The sequence below is a fragment of the Rana temporaria genome, chromosome 6 (assembly GCF_905171775.1).
Source record: "Rana temporaria chromosome 6, aRanTem1.1, whole genome shotgun sequence".
Classification (NCBI taxonomy): Eukaryota; Metazoa; Chordata; class Amphibia; order Anura; family Ranidae; genus Rana; species Rana temporaria.
In genome coordinates, this window is record NC_053494.1 from 174,291,831 (window position 1) to 174,314,941 (window position 23,111).

The window sequence follows — 23,111 nt, forward strand, 5'->3', positions numbered from 1 at the left end:
AGGGTAACCTAACTAATAAACAAAGTGTATAAATAAATAAACAAATATATGCAGCAGCCACTACAAGAAAGTGCTCACGCATGCTGATTACACAAGGAAAATATGTTTTAATTTTATAAATTGCAGTGGTGGATTAAACTCTTATGTGCACATTTTTTGATCAATTTTCTAAACTCTGGGCAAACCAATTTTCCCCCAATTCGCTCATTACTAATGACAATACATGTTAATAGAGGGTTCCTTCAAGACGCTCAAATCTTCTCCATGTAAGGAACTTGTAGTTAGCTAAAAGATGCATTCATAGCTAAAGGTTCTGTCTTAGAATGTCGTTTTTGAGTTATACTTAAAGCACATTAGTAATTTAGAAGGTAGCCTCTGCACTTGGTTTTACTAGTGATGAATATTTTATGTCATGCTTAAGGTCTACTCTAGTCCTCTGTGACTGTTACTAGGGCAGCACCGAAGAATTATGTCAAAATATATCCAATTATAATTAGCTCCACCCCCTTTTGTCTAGTGTAAATTAATCAAACTTAGTAAAATAAAATGATTACAATCCAAAAGATACTACAAAATGTTGCTAGCTGAACACTCCACAGTGATTTGACAACATTCTGTATAACTGTGATGGTGAAGATGTTTTGGAACTACATTTCCCATGATGCTCAACTCCACTGCAGAATGCATGAGCATCATGGGAAATGTAGTTCCAAAACATCTGGGGTGCCAAGGTTTGCCATCACTGCCCTATAATGTAAAATTAAAACAAAATAGTGCAGCACAATTCAATTAAATAATATCCAAAACATGTGACAATTTAATGAAAGTCCATTGATCAATAATTTGGATAATATTGTGAAAAATACATTCTGTAAAAAATACAGTCTATAAAAAATCGAATTGAAATAATAAATAAAAACAAAATAAAATCTGTGCTCCCCACCAATGGTGATCTTCTATTACTCTCTTTCCTCTGGTGATTAGTGCACCTCCACACACCAGGTGAAAAACCTGCTCACCTCAAGCAAGAAACAACAGGCTCATCTACACTAAGGGCTAGATTCAGGTAGCCCTGCGTAATTTAGTGCGGGCGTACTGTATCTCCGATACGTTACGCCGCCGTAAATTAGGGCCCAAGTTCCGTATTCATAAAGAACTTGCGCCCTAAGTTACGGCGGCGTAACGTATGTGAGCCGGCGTAAGCCTGCCTAATTCAAATGGGGATGATGTGGGCGTGTTTTATTTAAATTATTGTTGACCCCGCGTATTTTACGGTTTTTACGAACGGCGCATGCTCGAAATTCCGCCGCAAATCATCATTGCTTTCAACGTGAACGTAAATTACGTCCAGCTCTATTCGCGAACGACTTACGCAAATGACACAAAAATTCCAAAATTCGACGCGGGAACGACGTCCATACTTAACATTGGTTGCTCCTCATATAGCAGGAGCAACGTTACGCCGGAAAAAGCCTTACGCAAACAACGTAAAAAATTCTGCCGGGCGCACGTACGTTTGTGAATCGGCGTATCTAGGTCATTTGCATATTATACGCCGAAAACGACGTAAGCGCCACCTAGCGGCCAGCGTAAATATGCACCCTAAGATACGTGTAAGAGACTTACGCTAATTTCGGCGTATCTTGCTTTCTGAATACAGAAAGAAGATACGCCGGTGCAGCTTTGAATTTACACGGCGTATCTATAGATACGCCGGCGTAAATTCTTGCTGAATCTAGCCAATATGTTGTCAAAAGTATTGGGACACCTGCATTTACACGCACATGAAATTTAATGACATCCCAGTTTTAGTCCGTAGAGTTCAATACTGAGTTGGCCCACCCTTTGCAGCTATAACAGCTTCACCTCTTTTGGGAAGGCTGTCCACAAGGTTTAGAAATTTGTCTATAGAACACCTTTGGGATGAATTAGAGCGGAAACTGCGAGTCAGGCCTTCTCGTCCATGTCAGTACCTGACCTTACAAATGCACTTCTGGAAGAATGGTCAAACATTCCCATAGACATACTCCGAAACCTTGTTGACAGCCTTCCCGGAAGAGTTGAAGCTGTTATAACTGCAAAGGGTGGGCCAACTCAATATTGAACCCTACGGACTAAGACTGGGATGCCATTCATGTTCGTGTAAAGGGAGGTTTCCCAATACTTTTGACAATATAGTGTATATTATTCATTCAGATCCACTGGGATGTTCTCCTCTCTTCTCTTAAAAGATCCCACTTGGTTTACACTTTCCAATGTATTCACATTCCACAAACGGATTACATGTACAAAAAGGGCGAATACATAGTGCTTCCCATATAACACCTTTATTAAAAGACACGTAGCACCCTCTCATTGGGCTTCCTCAGTAGCTACACGTCTAGGAGGGAGGAACCGAGCCAGTGACGCCATGCTGCCACAGCTGCTGCAGGGAGTGGTGAGCCAGCTGATGTAATCTGTACAAGCACTTTTTATTTGTTATTCTTGTAAGTGGATTTTATTGGGGGGCATTTAATAAAGGTGTTATATAGGAAGCACTATGTATTTGCGTTTCTGTTACATTGAATCCATTTGTGGAATGTGAATACATACATTGGAAAGTGTGAACCAAATGAGATCTGTGGAGAGAGGAGAGAAGACCATCCCAGTGGATCCGAATGATTAATATAGATGAGCCTGTTGTTTCTTTGCCTAAGGTGAGCAGGTTTTTCACCTGTTGTGTAGATTCATTAAAGGTGTTTTCCACCCATTTTTTAAGTTTATTAAAAGTCAGCAGCTACAAAAAGTGTAGCTGCTGGCTTTTAATAAACTGACACTTACCTGCTCCAGCGTTCCAGCGACGTGCTGGCCGGGGGTCCGCTCCTCTCCCCCCCTCCCTGGCTGGCATCTTCATTGTCACTGTGGGCACCCAGCCATGACAGCTTTCGGCTTCACGGCCGGGCACCCACTGCGCATGCGCGAGCGGCACTGCGCATGCACGCGCGGCGCGGCCCGGCGTTGCGCTGTTTGATTGTCTGACGTGTCCTAGGCGATCGCCTACAGGGAGGGGCTGCCAAAAGGCGATTAAGCTTAATCGCCTTTGCAGCCCCTCGGCGGAAGGAGGAAGTGGGACAGGAAGTCCCCTTCTCCTGAAGCCCCCACTCCCCCCCCCAAAAAATTACATGCCAAATGTGGCATGTAAGGGGGAGAGGAGTGGGTTAAGAGGAAGTTACATTTTTGGGTGGAACTCCTCTTTAATCACCGGAGGAAAGAGAGTAATAGAAGATCACTAAGAGTGATTAGCACTAAAGAAAATCCCTATAAGGGATAGTAATGAGACAATATACACAAAATAATATAATATATGGATGTGATAACACAAAATACAACAAGGTGGATGAGCACCGAGTGACCAATAGCCACTGTGGGAGTATCTATGTAAAAAAGGGGAATAAACAAACTGCTAATATGAAAAAAAGGAGGGTGAAAGTTCTAGATACGGAGAGATCTTCCTATGGTATGTGGCTCGTGGTTCTCAAAGTGATGGAGTAAGGGTAACTAAACTTCTCCCCTGGAGATATCCATGTTTTGAACGATGCAATAACACAACTTTATCCATGCCCAGTCTCCCAGAACTCTCACCTAATAGATTGCATGTAGCATGAATGATAAGGGCCTCAAGGAATAATATCTCACTTTTCTCTCCAAATCCTCTCCAATGGTGCATGTTATGTGACAGCCCGTCTGTAGTAGTCCCACTGGTCCCAGAGGTTCCTATTTACACTGCTTCCTGGTCACATGGTCATCACACATCACCAATCCCAGCATGCTCCCCTCCAAAGAGTTGTGCTGCACTATTTGGTTTTAGAAGCACTGAGATATTACCACCTAACACCCCAGAACATCATTACACCTGACAACTTACAGTATAGTGCAACTTATGCCTTCTCTTACCTTAGCCTTTCTACAGCTCCCTAAAATAAAACACAAATGTAGACTTTCTGAAAGTCAGTATTTGCATATAATTTGCCACACCCACCAGGTGACAGTGCTTCTTACTTGTGTTTGGCCAGTTAGATTCTGTACTGTGGAAAGCAGGGACAGTATGTGTCCAAAGATGAATGCCTGGGATGCAAGAAGTATGTGTTCCAAACATTTTTACCCTGTGCACGTACTGCCCTAAGTTTGACATGCTGCTGGTAGCAGGGCTGGACGATGCACATGAACTGCCACCTATATACTAATGCATTGGGGCTAAATGGTGTGCATAGGACCTTACAGTAATGTGAATTAGTTTTGATGTAATATTGTAATCCTAATTTACCATTTTATTTCTACAGAATTAGAAGAATCCAGACAAAAATGCCCACCATGCTGGAACAAATTTGCCAACACCTACCTGATATGGGACTGCTGTGACGCCTGGTTGAAAATAAAGCATGTACTCAATGTTATAGTGATGGACCCCTTTGTTGATCTTGCAATCACCATCTGCATTGTTTTAAACACCTTGTTTATGGCCATGGAGCATCATCCCATAACTGATGAATTTGCTAATGTGCTGTATGTTGGAAATCTGGTAAGTTGTCATTATTTGTATTGTTGCTGTTACCGTTATTGTTACGTACCGGTATGTCTCTGTACTTCAAGTGGCTACAGGCATCATTCTGATATTGTTTTTTTTTTCAGCCGGTGGTTGGCTTTCTTGTAATAGACCCCATATGTCTCAGTAAAGAGTACCTGTCACAGCCTGTTGCTATCACGGGGGATATTTATATTCCCTGTAATAACAATAAAAGATATAAAAAAAAAAGTAAAGTGACAGTGTAAAAAAAAAATGTAAAACAATTTAAAGCCCCCTCGTCCCCCCCCCGTGCTCATGCACAGAAAATAATTTGTGTGTTGGTCCCACGCATGCACAAACAGCATTCACCTCGCACATGCAAATTGCATTTTGCATTTGAAAAACAGCTGGGCAAATACAGTATGACACCCACCATTTTGTTCTCTATAGCCTCTACTTTAAAAAAATATAAAATGTTTGGGAGTTCTAAGTAAATTTCTAGCAAAAAAACAAAGATTTTTACATGTAAACCAAAAGTGTCAGAGAAGGCCTGGTCTTAAAGTAGCTAAATAATTATGTGGTGTAGATATGTTCTGCTCTGCATCCTTATGAATACGTAAAGTGATAATAAAGTCTCCTTTTTTTATTCTTTAAAAATAACATGTTAGGCTTACCTGCTCTGTTTCAGTGGTCCTCCTCTTCTCGGGTCTCTCTTCGGTGCTCTTGCCCCCTCTCTCCTGTTGAGTGCCCCCACAGCAAGCAGCTTGCTATGGGGGCGCCCGAGCCGCAGCTCCATGTTCGGCCCCGTCCCCTCTCTCTCTCCTGATTGGCTAACTGACTTTGATTGATTTGCCTCAGCCAATCAGAAGGGACAGTCCCAGATGGCCGAGGCACTTGTGCACATCACTGGATAGAGATGGGGCTCAGATAAGTAAGGGCAGAGGGGGCTGCTGCACACTAAAGCTTTTTATATCCTAATGCATAGTATGCATTTAGATAAAAAAAAACTTCTGCCTTCACAGCCACTTTAATTGAGTATAAAAACTGTTGCACAAAAAGGATACATGGAATGCTTTCCTCTAACACTTATATACACACTGCTTTTTCAGTTGTTGGTCACCCATGGCTGAGAGCGGTGGGCAATTGGCTCCTGCTGCTGTCAGTCAAATCCTGTCAGGAGGAAGCAGGAGGTGGGGCTGATCTGTACTATGTGTGTCTAAGGACGCACACAGCAGTGACTATGGACATGTGACACAATAGGAAGTGGCTTGTTATGAGGACACACAAGACGCAGAGTAGAGAGCGCTGGGAGGGAACACCCAAAGAGGAGGTTCAGAGTTTCCCAGTGCATTACCCTTGCACAGAGAAGGTAAGTATAACATCTTTTTTATTTTACCAAAATAAAACATTTGATTTTACAACCCATGTCTTTCTGGCTACCATGCAGTGAAGGGAAAAACATAAACTGGGCATACATGCATAGAATTTTATTTGAAATGTTTTGTTTTAAGAATGTTTGCAAAATTTTCTATTCATTAGCGGTGTCAAATGGGCATTCATTTTCAATTGCAGTCATGAGAAAATTTGAATAAACAAGATGGAATTTTTTTTTGACTGACCAGATTTGTAACAGTGAATGTGGTTTTTGTTTCAGGAAATTACATTATTTCCAAAATGTAAAGTTAAAAGCAAAAGAAATTTTAGAGTACTTTCAAACGATTTATATGAACATTTGTTCAAAAATCGACTGGTCTGTGGCCAGCTTTAGGGCTCGTGTGCACTACAGCTTCTAAATTTGAGTTTAGGAGCTGTTGGTGTTTTTTTGCCAAAGCTCCTAAACTCAACTCCATAAAAGCCTTTGTGTCTATGTACACGTAGGCTTTTACAAGAGTTAAGAAGCCACTGTGGTTATGGGAGGTTCAACCTCTCTCAACCTCCCTCTCCTGAATGCGAAAGAATTTGCGTTCAGGATAGGAACATTTTGACCGCCGGCCACAGAACGTGGCAAAACCGTGAAAGTTTTGCGTTTTCCCGCAACCGACTGTCAAGGCCGTCAAGGCCTTAGGCCTCATGCACACTGGACATTTTTTTGCAGCTGCTTCTAGGGAAGTCAGGCGTTTTTTTCCCCCTGCCTCTAAACTCCCCTGCATGTTAGCTTATGTTACCATGCACACATAGGCTTTTAGTATCGTTTATTGGCAGGAGAGTTTAGAGGCATAAAAAAAAAAAAAAACACTGCCAGTGCGTCCAGGAGCAGCAGAGTTTTAGCAGAAAAAACGATTGATGCTGTTAAACACGTATAAACACACCTAAACGCTAGGCATGTTTAGCGCTTGAACGTTAATTCATTTCAATTGGCAGAATAAATTATTATTCTGCTGAATTTAATTATTAACACCCAATCTCTTGATGCCTGTAAACATGCCTATAAGCTTGTAAAAGTATTTAGACACTTTTACGAGCATCTGGATTTTTTTCTGCCAAAATACTGCTACAAGGAGGAAAGATTTCTAGGAGAGTTTGCAAAATGTCCTGTGTGCATGAGGCCTTGGGTCAATAACAGATGAATATTTTAGCATTAATTGAGGAGCCCTAAAAACTTTACTCCCTCCAACATAAATACCAGCTGAGGGGCATTGAGCCATGTAACGTTTTCTGATTAGTACTGAAAACGTATAATTTATATTGTAGTTGTAGAATATGGCATTGTCTAATTTAGATTATGCTTGCCATTTCTAGAATATGGTTTAACTATAGATTTGGTGTTGAATATGTAACTATATAAATTGATTTCTGGTGGGGTTTTTTTTTTCGTCATCGGATAATTGCATTGCATGATACAATCCTCGGGTAAAGAAGAAAACCAATATTTATTGACATATTGGTGTAACAAGCTGCAAGTGCTGCAGTCAACGTAGGCTCAGTGTTCTGTGAAGTCAGCAAATGTTCTGACTATGCAGAATGCATCCTGCTGAGGCGGCACAATGGAAGCAGTGCAAGCTTGTGTTTATTGAACGATTTCACTTGCAGGACTTCTAAAAAAGGTCTTATTTGCATTAAAATGGAGAGTCTATGAAAGATCATAGCCCTGAGCATTATTCTGGCAAGCCTAGACAGGGCAGGTCAGACTTGGTCAATAAGGGTGTTTTCCTATTCCATTTTTTTTTACATCCAACTTTTCTTGAACTGTGCATTATAAGCTACCCATTAAATAAGCTAGAGAGAGCATTGGCAACAGTAGGTACTCCATAGTAAACATAGCTCTCAACTGTCCTTGATTTTGAGGGACTGTCCCTGTTTTTGAACAAAGTCCCTTGTTTCTCCTGATTTGTCCTTTGTTTTGATATAATCTATATAGTTGTAAATAAAATGCACTACTTATCTTTCTTAATGGGTTTTCCAGTGCTAAACCTTTTCAACCACTTGCTAAATTGCTGCATTTGGAAATGTCAAAAGTCAATGTAAATGAATAGTAGTTGTAAAAAAAAAGGACTTGGGATTTAACTAATCTTTATTTTTTGTATAAATCTCCTTTAAGAGGGCGTGGCAGGGGTCCCATGCCTACATATATTTGCTAATGGGCGTCCCTCGTTCCCATCTCCAAAGACTATAACATTTTGTTAATTGAGGCCTCACAGGAGGCATATCAGTGTGTACCCAATGTGAGGGGATGTGTTTACCCACACAGGAATGCACAGGTTGTCCATGCATTTGCATGCAGGCAGTCCCATTGATGTCGAGTAGACAGCTGCTCCCAGTATGACATCCACGTGGGTGTGGGTGCTTGTCCTGACACACCGACGGGGATGTCATATTTGAAGCAGCGGCAGGGGACAGGCAGAGAAATGAAAGGTCTGCCTCTTTTTCCATTGTGGGAGCCGATAGAACACAATAGCGCTGCAGGGGGGTTTCCCCATCAACACTGACTGTGTTACTTGGGGAGTCGATCAATTTTCTTTCCTGCAACCCTTGGTGTGATGTCCCTTTCAGACTCTCTCCCCCCAACCTTTATGTGATTAAAGTGGTTATGAGATATTGATACTGTGAAAAAAAGCATGGCCAGTCCAATTAAATAAGGGGGGGGGCATATGGCAATATAAATCTATCTTTGCCTATATGTTCTTACATTCATTTTCCTTATTTCTAATAGGTTAATGTTTTATAGATAAGCATAACGTATTCCTCTTGTAGTATACAATGTACTAAATAAGGCAAGTAGAGAGGGTGGCAGTCAGGGGGAAGGAACACCCCAGGTCTCCCAGAGGTGGATGTAGGAGCACAACTACAGATGACAGAAAGGGTTGATGTAAGATATTTCTCCAAAAGAACTTAGCTGGTAAATAACATGCCCTAGTATTACATTCTACTTACACAAGTTATAATAAGGTCCCAGAAAAAAAGGGGGAGGGGTAGTATATATCAAATTACTCACTGGTATGAAATTTGTACCCTACAAAATAGTAGGGGGCACTGCATTAACAGTGGATAGGTATGTATCTAAGCAGATGTAATGTAATACTTAGCTTTAAATTGCTAACAGATTATAGGGCATAGGCATATTACTCGCTTCCCATGCAGATTGATAAGTAGCATTTCGTTTAACTAGGTAAGATGTACCTTTGTGCTAGGGGTTCTCATATATATGGCGTTAGAATAGTTTCAGTATAGGCTTAGTGGAAGGCATCATTCAGAAGGGACACCCAATATAAAACAAACAATGCAAATAATCCAATTGTAGGCAAGCCAGCAGGTTAGATAAACATTCAGACCATATGTCAGGCTTCCTATGGGTGTGTGTGTGCTTACCAAGTATGATTCAGTATAGAGAGTGCTTCCACCTCCCTCACAGGACTTTACATTTACAAAAAGGTGTTCCATGTTCTCTGCAGTCCACCACACTATTTGCATCAAAAGCGCTGAGCAAACTGTTGGCACTACATAAATCCTGTATAATAATAATATTAATAATAATTTCTCTATCTACAGTATTTATGAATGTGCTTGATTGTATTAGAAAAAAAAAATACTCATGAATCTAGAGTTTTTGCAAGTTTTATTAAAGTAATTTATTTGATAATGAGATACTGATAGGAGAACTTACATGCTCATGCTGTCTTTCTCTTTTTTCCAGTTTTCTTTTCTGTGCTTGCTCCTCAGGCAATTTTTTTTCTCCAATGTGCTTGCTCTGCATTGCCTGACTTCAGCTATATGGGTGCCCCTGTGTCAGGAGATATTGAGTCTCCTCTTCATGCGTGCTGCTGTTTTCAACTATAAGCTTACGTACAGCCGCTCCCAGCACTGCACACACAGGCACATAAGAGACACAAATCCAAAATCATTCATCTTCTTGTAGAGACTTTGACAGGACATCATAGATCCTGGCATGCACAGAGGGAACCCACATCTCTGAACACAGGCAGAGCAGCCGTGAAACAGTATGTCGTCAACATTATGGTCAAAACATTCCCATAGACACACTCCTAAACCTTGTGGACAGCCTTCCCAGAAGGGTTAAAGCTGTTATAGCTGCAAAGGGTGGGCCAACTCATTATTGAACCCTACAGACTAAAGCCCTGTACACACGGGCAAGAATCTCGTCAGGAAAAAAACATTGTTTTCCCTGATGAGATTCTTGGCAAGAATCTCTTCCTGCCCGAGTGTACAGACTCTACTTTCAAAAGAACCGCGGTTCTCTTGAAAGGCAATAATGCGGTGATGTCATCGTGTACGACGAGCTTGCGCTCGTCACATTCGATGCCGTCGCCGACATCTTGCTGCACCCTACCTATGCCTAGGAAGCTACCGCGCATGCGTCAAAGTCATTTCGAGCATGCGCTGGTTTTCACGGCAACAGGTAAGTATACACACTCTCGGGTTTCTCGGCAGGATAACTGCTGAGAATCTCACGACAAGAAAAATAGAACACATGTGTGTACGAGGCTTGAGTCTAGGATGTCATTAAAGTTCATGGGCCGGATTCAGATACACTGGTGTATCTTTCCGGGTGGCGTAACTTATCTCAGATACGTTACGCCACCATAAATTAGGGCGCAAGTCCGTATTCAGAAACAAATTGCGCCCTTAGTTACGGCGGCGTAACGTATGTGTGTCGGCGTAAGCACGCCTAATTCAAATGTGGATGATGTGGGCGTGTTTTATGTATTTGAAGTTTTTTACGAACGCCGCATGCGCCGTTCGTGAAAAAATCCCAGTGCGCATGCTCGAAATTACGCCGCAAATCGTCAATGCTTTAGACGTGAACGTAACTTACGTACAGCCCTATTCGCGAACGACTTACGCAAACAACGTAAAATTTTAAAAACTCAACGTGGGAACGACGTCCATACTTAACATTGGCTACGCCTCATATAGCAGGGGTAACTTTACACCGGAAAAAGCCTAACGTAAACGACGTAAAAAATGCGCCGGCCGGACGTACGTTTCTGAATCAGTGTATCTAGCTCATTTGCATATTCCTTGCATAAATATACCGAAGCGCCACCTAGCGGCCAGCGTAAATATGCAGCCTAAGATACGACAGTGTAAGACACTTACGCCGGTCGGATCTTAGGGAAATCTATGAATCAGTCGCATAGATATGACGCCGCACACTCAGAGATACGACGGCGTATCAGGAGATACGCCGTCGTATCTCCTTTCTGAATCCGGGCCTTTGTGTGTAAAGGCAGGCGTCCCAATACTTTTGACAATATATTGTAAGTTCTGCTATCAGCATCTCATTTTACGTTTTCTCATTTAAAATCACTTTAAGCACACTTGAACAATTAGCCATCATTGCCTTTTGGCATAACAAATACAGATTTAGCTATATTTTGTGTTTCTGATGAGTGCAGAAATGTTAAATCAACCAACAACTCCTTATACCTCTTGGGAACTCTGTTGGGGAGACCTTTGAACCTAAGGGCCTGATCCACAAAAGGGATACGACGGCGTATCTACTGATACGCCGTCGTATCCCTGTTTCTATCTATGGAACTGATCCACAGAATCAGTTTCTCATAGATAGGCAGAAGATCCGACATGTGTAAGGGACTTACACTGTCGGATCTTAGGACGCAGTACCGCAGCCGCCGCTGGGGGCATTTCTCGTCGAAATGCCGCTTCGGGTATGCAAATTAGCACTTACGGAGATCCACGAAGCTTTTAAGCTTCGTTTTTTCTCCGTAAGTATTAGTTTGCCGTCGCAATATTAGGGCTGCTTTTACAAGGCCTAAACTGTTTACACCTTGTAAAAGTAGACCCTTCTATCCCGCGTCGCTGTCATTTTTTTTTCCCGCCGCAACTCGTTTTTTTTTTTTTACGCCCGTCGCGATTCTCAAAACCCGGCGCAACGTAAAACCGCGCAAAGCACGTCGGGAAAATGACGTCGGGAGCATGCGCAGTACGTCCGGCGCGGGAGCGCGCCTAATTTAAATGTGACTTGCCCCATTAGATTAGGAACGCCTTGCGCCGGACGGATTTAAGTTACACCGCTCAAAATTTCTAGGTAAGTGCTTTGTGGATCGGGCACTTAGGTAGACATTTTGCGGCGGTGTAACTTAAATGGCAAAAGTTACGTTGCGCCGGGTTTTTGTGGATTAGGCCCTAAGTTCCCAAACTAGGAGCTCCCATACCAGTTTTGTTGAACTCTATAAGGAACCTGCCACAAAAGGTGAGAGTTGTTTTACTGACCAGAAACAGTGAAGTCTATCTAACTGTATCCTAGTCAGCCTATACATTGCTATGCAGTGAAGCATGAATAAATTTGACAATCCCACAATTTGTATACATGCATTGAAAAGTGAAAATTTATTTGAAAAGGGCACCCTTTAACCCACATATTCCTACCTTTCCTGCAGTCTCTCCAGCTCCTTGCTACACTGCAGATGACACTAAATGTGGCAGTGTCAGGGACCAGAGGGAGTGGGAGCATCACTCCCTACCCTTGCTCATGTAGCAGTTATTGGGCCTAAATGTTTGGCTGCTAGATTTAGGCACTGGCTCAGGTCAGTAGGTGACCTGAGCCAGTAACGTGTCCCCTCCCTCCCTTCTCCTCCCCCTCCCTCCCCCCTGTTATTATTGTAGACAAATAGGAGCAGGTATCTTCGTCTGAGTTATCTTTTGGTTAGTTAATAGAGAGGAAGTAAGAGAAACAAAAAAGGAAGAAAAAAAGGAAAAAGTTCCAAGAGGCATAGAAAGGAGTCAAGCCAATCAGGAGCGAAAGAGAGTAGGGGAAATTTCATTACTCCTTATCCCTAGAGAGCTTTAGCACCATCTTAAGTGAGGGGATCTACGAATCCCATATACAGGCTATCTATCCAAGGGAAATCCCATTTCTCTCAACCAAGGCCCCCACACTCTTCTAAATCTATTATAGTTTCCTTGTTTAATAAAGGCTACCCTCTCGCACCAAATCAAAGCGTTGATGGTTTCAACCCAGTTCTCAACAGATGGAGGAGCATACGCTTGCCATCTCTGTGCTATTAGCTCCCGAGCTTGGAATAGGCATCTAAGCACACTTTCCAAAGCTCCTACGGGGATTCTGTGATCTTCCATATCTCCTAACAGGCAAGTTCTAGCCTCCGGTTCTAAAGAGGTCTTGAAGATTTTATTAATCCTGTTTATCACTTCTGTCCAATATCTAAAAAGCTTGGGGCATCTCCAGAACATATGAATTAGATCCCCTGTTGCCCTGCACCTGGGACATTCGTCACTTAGATTCCAGCCTAGTACAGACATTTTTTTAGGGGTATGATAGACCCGGTGCAGTAGGAATAAATGAGACAATCTCTGTGCTGGGGCGATTGACATCAATGCCCCTCTATGTAAAATTTCATTCCACTGTTCCGAGGTTAACAACCCAATGTCTCTTTCCCATCTTTCTCGGCTCTTGGAGACCCCGATTTGACTTATGGCTTTAGCTCCCAATTTATCATATAAAATAGAGATTTGGCCTTTTGTGATATTAGTTTGGATCATTTTAAGAAGCGCAGGAGTATGAGTTCTAACCATCGGATGGGTCTTAAACTGGGTCTGGAGGGCATGCCTAATCTGTAGATAATTTAAAAATGTTTTATTTGGTATGTTGAATTCATCCCTCAATTCGGAGAACGTTTTGATAGAGTTGCCCTCATACATGTGTAGTACCCGTGTTATCCCCTGGTTCTCCCAGATTTTAGGAACTTCTATATCTTTAAGTTCTGTTCGGTACTTGTTATGCCAGAGGGGGGCAAACTCAGTTACACCAGTATATCCCAGCAGAGCTTTCGTAGTCTGCCAGTCCTAACTTTCTTTACTTTCATGAATGCCATGGGCACAATCTCAAAGCCCATTGACATCGCACAGTCCCTTAAGCATACATCTTATCCCAGTGCATCTCTTATCCATATAACATAGATTTGAATTTATTCATGCTCCTTCCCAGCAAAATGATCCCCTGCTATGATGCAACAGATTATCTACTTGTTATACTTTATTTAATCTGTGCTGCCAGCCAACACGATATAATGTAAAAGAAGGAACACAAAATATCTGAGGGTGTCAGGTCCTGTCCCACATATTATTTTTACTCTATTAAAGGAAAGAAGACAGAACCAGACATTTTGTAGAGTTGAAACCCTCCCCACTCTAATCCAAAATGTATCTATAGTTGGGCTTTAAAGTGAAACTTCACTTTTATGGACAAAAGCTGCTTTCTTCAAGTCTGTTACATACATTGCAAAGAATCTTATTGCAGACCCTTAGCTGCTTTTATTCTGCAGGTACTGAGACAGGTCAGTGCACTAACTTCCAGCTGAAGAAGAGGGGAGGGATTGTTAAAGGGCTACTCAAAAAAATGCCCTATGACCCCAATAGTGTTAAAGACTATCTCGGTACCCAGAAATTGAACAAAGTATTTATAAAAATATACATTTATTAAGAAAAGTTAATAAAATGCAAAAATGTAACAACAAAAACAGAGAATATGATTGTTGTATGTAATTCCATTGAGTTCACAATTATAGAACAGAGAAGCCCCACTGGTATGTGAGGACACAGTGATGTAGGTTTAGATGTAGTCCTGTACGTGTTTCGCGACATATGTCGCTTCTTCAGGAGGAGTCAACCAGAAACATCTATAAAGAGATACAGTCTCATAGTTACAATAGCACGAAAATGTGGATACAGTATTATAGCAACTACCAATATGATATTTCTTTTAGAGTATTAAGAGACCAACGCGACTCACCAATGGAGGCCCATTAGGGCATAAGACGACATCAATAGAGACACCCAAATCAGGTGATTCCCCCAAGGGGCGGACACAGGAGGCTATACTTAGTAAACAGACTAAAATAATATGGAAAAAATATATATAAGTATATTGTATACTAAACTTTCTATTGTGGGTCTGAACATGGAACCAGCACACAAGTGCACAGAAGAGAAGAAGGAGGTGGGGAAAGAATTAAGGAAAAGAGGGAGAGGGAGGGGGGAAGGGGGGAAGAGGGGGAGAGGGGGAAGGGGAGAACTAACTTCCTACTTTTGAAGAAAGTGAATTACTTGAGTATGTAGAGTGCCAATGTTGCCACGTTTGCAAAGCAGCAACCCTTTCATTGTTGCCAGGCTTAGACAACCACAGCAACCCCAAATGGAAATTGAAGGATTATTTTGGCTTGTGTTTTTTAATTCCATTCGTATTTTACCTTTTTAGGGTGTGTTCTTTCCTTAAATTGGTCATATTTATTTATTTCAACAACTCTTCCTTTCAAAATAAAATCCTACTTTTCAATTAAGCCAGAGTTTTTCTTTAAGCCCTTGGGTCTCATTGCTAATACCATAAACACTAAAGAAAGTCCTTAAGTAGTTTTGAATCTGACCCAGATAAATGTCATAACTTTCCCGGATTAGCCATAATCCACTACAAATTTTTCAATTCCTCCTCTGCCAGCACAGATTTTGCACTGTGTTGTTATCCCTTTCTACCACAGCCATGAAAAATTAATAGACTGCAGTGCACTTTGTGTGCCATCTAATTAGCAGCCACACTTTGGCTGAGGTTGTCAACTGCATTGTTTATTCTCTCTTTCATGTTCTTTGGAGGGGGGATGAATCATTAAACAGATTGTCACTCCGCACGGTACCTCTGGAAAGACCCAAATGACTGTTTTTGTGTGTTTAATGGGAATTGAGCTGCTACCTACAGCAGCTCATGTTTATTTTTTCCCTTTGAAACACAAGATTTTGTGAATCCTTTTAAACATTTTGTGATGATTTGTGGGGATATTGTAGGAATTTAGGATGTGATTCTGTGACATCAATGCTGGAATGATTAGTACCCCCAGACATGGAATTGCCTTGTTATAGCTGACCCATGGACACAGCATACAGTAAATCCTTACAGTTCCTGGCATTTTCATGTTCTGAATGGCCACAGTTGTCATCTGAATGGCCAAGAATAAAATATGGATTTTGTAAACCATTATTAATTGCAAATTATTAACATGTTTTGTGGCATTGTCTTTTCCTTAGGTATTCACTGGTATTTTCACTGCAGAGATGGTCTTCAAACTCATTGCATTAGACCCCTACTACTATTTCCAAGTGGGATGGAATATATTTGACAGTATTATTGTCAGTCTGAGCTTGATGGAACTTGGTCTGTCCAATGTGGAAGGATTGTCTGTACTAAGGTCCTTTAGATTGGTGAGTATACCATGGTAATGAAGTGTAATGAGAACACAAGGAAACATACCGATAATAAAATGGTTTGGGTAAAGTCTATGAATGAAAAAAAAAGTTTCATCAGTTACCTGTATGTACACTATGGGGGTTATTTACGAAAGGCAAATCCACTTTGCACTACAAGTGCAAACTACAAGTGCAAAGTGCACATGAAATTGCAGTCGCTGTAAATCTGAAAGGTAGATCTGAAATGAGGGGAAGCTCTGCTGATTTTATTATCCAATCATGTGCAGGCTAAAATGCTGTTTTTCATTTTCATGTCCCCCTCGGATCTACAGCGACTGCACTTCCAAGTGCACTTTTCATTTGGATATAGTGAAGAGGGATTAGAACACCTTTTTATTTTTGTCTGTGCCCCTCTCTAATTGTCCTGTTTACCATTATCATCGAAAGTGAAAGTAAAAGAAAATCCCACATTTTTGGTTGACACACAAAAGTAATAGAGGGGAAATCTTCCAATGGGAGCACTATTTTGATGACCCTGGTGACACCCTGTGATTCCCTCACTTTGGATGGATTTCCTCTCACTTCCTGTTTTTGCTATATAACAGGAAGTGATGGGAAATCTCCCTATGGGACCCATATGGAAAAATAACTGACAGGGCTTATACCCTCCCTCACTCTATCCAAAATGCATTCTCCCATTGTAATGTGTTCTGTGAGCTCATGAGTCGAGCTCCTACCCACCCCTCACCTCTATAGTTTTGGAATGAGCATTGGACGTTAGTTGAGATCATGTGCAGTGCTCTATACATAGTCCCCAGTCCATCTCGGGAGCGAGATGTTTAGAGTTTAGAGATGATCAGAGGCGCAGGCAATGTGACAGGTGAGTATTAAAAGTTTTTTTCCCCATATAGTTTTTTTTTTTTTTTTTTAGTTACTGAGTCACTGTAAAGATTGTTCTACTTTAAGACCATTTACTAATATTTCAGAAGTTAGCAAATACACACTTTACAGATCTAACAGTGATCCTTGCACCACCGCCAACTAGAAAATTACTCTCAGTTGCTGATAGCTTATCTGTATATTGTAACATGATTGCTCTATTATTTTTATAATTTACAGTGGTGTCTATATATCCCAAGATCCACTACCCAGTTTCTCGCAGGCCCCATACACACAGGAGGATTTATCCGCGGATACGGTCCAGCGGACCGTTTCCACGGATAAATCCTCTCGAGGATTTCCGCGGATTTCTATGCGATGGCGTGTACACACCATCGCATTGAAATCCGTGCCAAAATCCTCTGGCGATGACGTGTCGCGCCGTCGCCGCGATTATGACGCGGCGACGTGCGCGACGCTGTCATATAAGGAATTCGACGCATGCGTCAAATCATTACGACGCATGCGGGGGATCCCTTCGGACGGATGGATCCGGTGAGTCTATACAGACCAGCGGATCCATCCGTTGGGATGGACTCCAGCAGATGGATATGTTCTGCATGTCAGCAAATATTCGATCTGCTGGAATCCATCCCAGGGGAGATATATCCGCGGAAACAGATCCGCTGGCGTGTACACACCATAGGATCTATCCGCTGAAACCCATTTGCTGGGATTTATCTGCGGATGGATTCTATCGTGTGTACGGGGCCTCAGAAGGTACTTCACACACCTTATGGTTTTGAGCCATTTACCCATTGAAGCGACTTCTGGCCTATTAAAGCTGAACGTCAGGCAGATATAAAAAATACAAAAATGAATGCACATCTGTGATCATTCATCCCTAAATATATCTTTTTAAAGGCAAGCAGAACAAGTACCTGAATTTGACTTGGTATCAGCCTCTTGCATTCCTTGTATATCAGAGTTTAGGGAGGAGAAGGGAGAAGCAGCACAGATAGCCAATCTGTCGTGCTGGGAAGCAAAAAATATGCTGAGTGCACAGAAACACTACGATGAGCTCATAATTCTGCTGATTCTCATTTCAATGTCCAGTCACAGGACTGGGGTGGAGAGGAGGCCTGTAATGCCCTATACACACGATCGGTTCATCCGATGAAAACGGTCTGTAGGACTTGCCTACACACCATCAGTTAAAAAAACGATCGTGTCAGAACGCGGTGACGTAAAACACAACGACGTGCTGAGAAAAATGAAGTTCAAGCTTCCAAGCATGCGTTGACTTGATTCTGAGCATGCGTTGATTTTTAACCGATGGATTTCCCCACAGACGATCGTTTTTTTCTATCGTTTTTTTAAACCATCAGATAATTTTAAAACAAGTATCTAGTTTTTTCACCGATGGATAAAAAACCGATAGGGCCCACACACGATCGGTTTGTCTGATGAAAACGGTTCATCAGACTATTTTCATCAGACGAACCGATTGTGTGTACACGGCATAAGAGTGCTGTCGAAGTATGGAACCCGTCCTGGCTCCTTCAATGGCTCAAGGGAGGGAAAGGAGGTGGTCCCTGATGCCGCACATCCATGTGGTTCTATGGAGGTGAACAAAGATGCAATCTCAGCCTGGACTCCACCCAGGCCACAGTCCAACGCATTTTGCTCCGCCTCCCTTAGTCATGGAGATCATGTGTAAATCAGTAAACTGGCAGATAAAACAGCTCCCTTATATATATATTTTTTTATCTTTGTATGTCGCTGTTTACTAAAATAGCCAGGGTGCTCTTTGGTTACACTTATCTTTTAATTCTGTATTGATTTACCCACCCCAGCTAATTTGTGAAGACCCTGTAAGAATGCCATACAGGCACATTGATTGTAGCCCTCTCATTTAATTTATGACTGTCAGACAGATTACTAAATTAAATTGAAGGAAATGCTTTTAGTTTATAAATGGTATGCTTTAAACATCATTTTGCAGTTGAGTGCCCTGGCCCTTTTCTCATGGATAAAATCGGGGATGGATTAAATATCTAAGAGCAATTATTATTATTTACTATAGACTGGAAACTGACCTCTCTCATTTCAGCAACATGAAATGTTCTAAAACTACAAAAACACAAACAGCAGTTGTGCAGTGTGTAAGATAATGTCATAATCAATAAAATGTCTCTGGTAATAAACTGTTAACAAAGAAACCACAATGCTCCGACCACCCTGCCTAATTACTAGCTTGCAGGAAAAATTTAAACACTTGGGAGAGTGTTATGCCCTGTACACACGACGGTTTTCCCATCGGAATAAACTCAGACACAATTCCGCTCAAGCTGTCTTGCATACACACGGTCACACCAACTTCAGAATGTCAAGAACGCGGTGACGTACAACACTACGACGAGCAGAGAAAAATAAAGTTCAATGCTTTCGAGCCTGCGTCGACTTGATTCTGAGCATGTATGGTTTTTAGTCCGTCGGAATTGCATCCAGACGAACGGAATTTCATCTGAAAAATTGAGAACATGTTTTCTATCTAATTCCGTCGGAATTTCCAATGTAAAAAGTCAGATGGGGCATATACACGGATGGAATATCCGATGAAAAGCTTCCGTCTGACTTTTTCCGTCAGAAATTCCGCTTGTGTGTACAAGGCATAAGGCTTTCCCTTTAGATTTGTCTTAAACAATGTAGTCCCTTCCCCACTCCCCCTTCCTCTACATATGTAGTGCAAGGGCCTGCTTAATTGCATACAATTTAAAATTGTTTAGTTTTGACCTCATATTATATGTTTTTTTAGTAAATCTAAAGGAAAATTGTACAAGAGAATTAAAAATGTATGGCCAGCCCTAGTTTCAGAGAGTGATAGCATTTTTGTTAAATAGTAAACAAATTCTTAGAGATCTCTACATTATATCTAAGGGTGGCCATATACACATGAGTATACCCCTTGACAGCCTGATGTGATGCTCATGAGAAGAGGATATGGAAGCATGGGCATGGCATATGTTACCAAAGCACTTCAGACCTTCAGAAGCACTGTCATTTCACACAAAGGTGTGATTGTGATGGTGCTTTGCTTCCTGTTCTGACTGAGAAAAAGGACATGAAGTAATGGAGTTTGTGCGTGCCTCTTTTGATTCTTGGCTAACATACGATATGCCATGGGCAGGTGATGCATGATCATGGAGAAAATCTGACTAGAAGGGACAGTTGGGAGCTACATACAAATATTTGCTTATCTCTGATGTTCCTATTTTTTTTTAGCTCCGAGTCTTCAAGTTGGCAAAATCATGGCCTACTCTCAACATGCTCATCAAGATCATTGGCAACTCTGTGGGAGCGCTGGGAAACCTGACTTTGGTGTTAGCCATTATTGTGTTTATTTTTGCTGTGGTCGGCATGCAGCTCTTTGGTAAAAGCTACAAGGAATGTGTCTGTAAAATATCGCCTGACACATGTGAGCTTCCACGCTGGCACATGAATGACTTCTTCCATTCCTTCCTGATTGTCTTCCGAGTACTGTGTGGAGAGTGGATAGAGACTATGTGGGACTGTATGGAGGTGGCTGGACAATCTATGTGCCTAACAGTGTTTATGATGGTGATGGTCATTGGAAATTTAGTGGTAAGTGTCTTGTATGTTATTAAAAACAGTTCTTGCTCAGTGATATATATTCTCTGTTTGGATGTTTAAAAACAGAAACTCTTGGTTTCTCATGTGCAGTACTGTGTATCATAAAAATTGGCTAAACAGAATCCCAAATATTTTCGGAGGTGAAACAGTTTACATATGTGTATTTCAACTGCACATTAGTTGTTCTGATTCAGCTTTATTAGATGATGTTAACTATATTTTTGTGGCCCATTGCAGGGTCTACTAATCTATACAGTTCTCCTAAAAATTGTTTTTCAGTAACAGAAGTTAAAACATTTCTGAACTTAACCATTTAATGCAATTTCAAGCTTAAATTTCTGAAAAAAAAGCCAAGCACTGCCAAGCACTGAAGCAGCCATGAATCAGTTTTTTTAATGCACAAAATGTTTTGCTAAACAATGTCCTAAGCAGTAGGTTGGCGGGAAAAACAAATATCTGGCTTAGCCTATTGATCACAGGGTTGGCATGTTTTGGTTATTTGCCACTGTTTCAAAATAAGGCAGGGGCCATGGGTCCCTGCCGGATTCAGAAATGCATGATTGTGTATGCTAAAGCCTAACCATACTAATAAAGACAATGTTTAGTGCTTGATTCAGACTTAATTTGTAAAACGATTTACAACAGTCATCAGAATTGGATTATGTAGACAATGAAATGTGCTCATCTTGGCCTAAGGATATTCATCATTGTATTCAAAGGATTAGTCCATCTAAAGTTATATATTAGTCATAGATAGAGCCTGGTGGGCTAAGTTAGCCCCTGGAGTTTTATGTTTCTAACAATATACCAACAGCGAGTTGAGTTCTCTCTGCCATAATCCCTAGTCCTGTTCATCTTCAATAAAATTGATCTATTATGGCAATGTGACCATATTAGGTTAATGATCCCACAAACATTTCCTACCCCTTTGTGTATGTGAAGCTTTGGGGCAGGAAATCCCCCGCTTGCAGCACATGGGTCCAACACTGACAGTTGTCTTCCAGATATGGTCAAACATGGGTTCAGACTGAACCCAGAGATGAATCCAAGCTCATGCCTACTCCCCACTTGGGAATTTTTCCCACCCACCCTTTTCATGCTCCATCTCCTCCTGTTGCATTGTGCAGAGCAAGAATGCCTTATAATTGCCATAGCAGGCATTCAGATGCAGGAGCGCTAGTGCAGATATCTAACAATAAAAGTTCCCAAGATACATAAGGAAACAGTCAGGTTATTTGACTCTTGAGCAGTTGCCAAAAGCTAACCTATCTGTTTTTGGTGGACTGACCATTTCATGTTTGCGTACAATAATGTTCTAGAAGACTCATATTTTCTCTTGTCTTTTAATTGCATTCTTAGGTGTTAAACCTGTTCTTAGCTTTGCTGCTGAGCTCATTTAGCTCAGACAATCTCTCTGCAACAGACGAGGATAATGAAATGAATAATCTACAAATTGCCGTGGCCAGAATGCACATTGGGATTGCGTGTGTGAAAAGGAAAGTACGGGAGTTCATCCAGAACGCATTTGTGAAGAAGAAAAAGGAGCTGGAAGAAAATAAACCTCTAGAAGACATGCAGAACCAGAAAGACAGCTGTATATCCAACCACACCACAGTGGAAATAGGCAAAGATTTTGACTACCTGAAGGATGGGAATGGCACAACGGCCACAAGTGGTATTGGAAGCAGCGTGGAAAAATACAATATTGACATTGAAAGTGATTATATGTCATTCATACATAACCCAAGCCTTACAGTGACTGTACCAATAGCTGTAGGGGAATCAGACTTTGAAAACTTGAACACAGAGGAATTTAGTAGTGAGTCTGACCTTGAAGAAAGCAAAGAGGTAAGCTATATTTATGCAAATATTTATTTTGGTTGGTATGTAGTGATTACAGGGTTTTGAATATGTCTTAGATATTCCAGGTAGTGTATTTTAGTACATACAGTTGTATTCAAAATTATTCAACCCCCACTGAAATTGATTGTTTTGGCCAGTTTGACATTGATTTTGATCATTCAGTCATCCTGCTTACAATTAAATCAAAGAGGCACGTGTAGGTCAGACAAATATAACATAACATTTATAATGAAATAACCACAAATGTCTTTTCTGTGCTCACATCATTATCAGTTTTATTCAACCCCCAAGTGACATTCAATCTTAGTACTTAGTACAACATCCTTTTACAGTTATAACAGCTTTTAAACTTGAAGCATAGCTTGACACAAGTGTCTTGCAGCGATCTACGGGTATCTTCGCCCATTCGTCATGGGCAAAAGCCTCCAGTTCAGTCACATTCTTAGGCTTGCGCACTGCAACTGCTTTCTTTAAGTCCCACCAGAGGTTCTCAATCGGATTT

General features: G+C 41.3%; 1 protein-coding gene across 4 annotated transcripts in view; it reads left to right on the forward strand.

The window, feature by feature from the left end:
* The window catches only part of LOC120944061 (sodium channel protein type 2 subunit alpha-like), a 199,012-nt gene that overhangs the window by 119,737 nt on the left and 56,164 nt on the right, over window positions 1–23,111 (forward strand). For all 4 annotated transcript variants that reach the window (XM_040357836.1, XM_040357838.1, XM_040357835.1 and 1 more), the window contains exons 14-17: window positions 4,320–4,558; window positions 16,055–16,228; window positions 20,378–20,737; window positions 22,106–22,594. In XM_040357836.1, coding sequence (XP_040213770.1) covers window positions 4,320–4,558; window positions 16,055–16,228; window positions 20,378–20,737; window positions 22,106–22,594 — 1,262 coding nt within the window. The remainder of the gene's footprint in view (window positions 1–4,319; window positions 4,559–16,054; window positions 16,229–20,377; window positions 20,738–22,105; window positions 22,595–23,111) is intronic.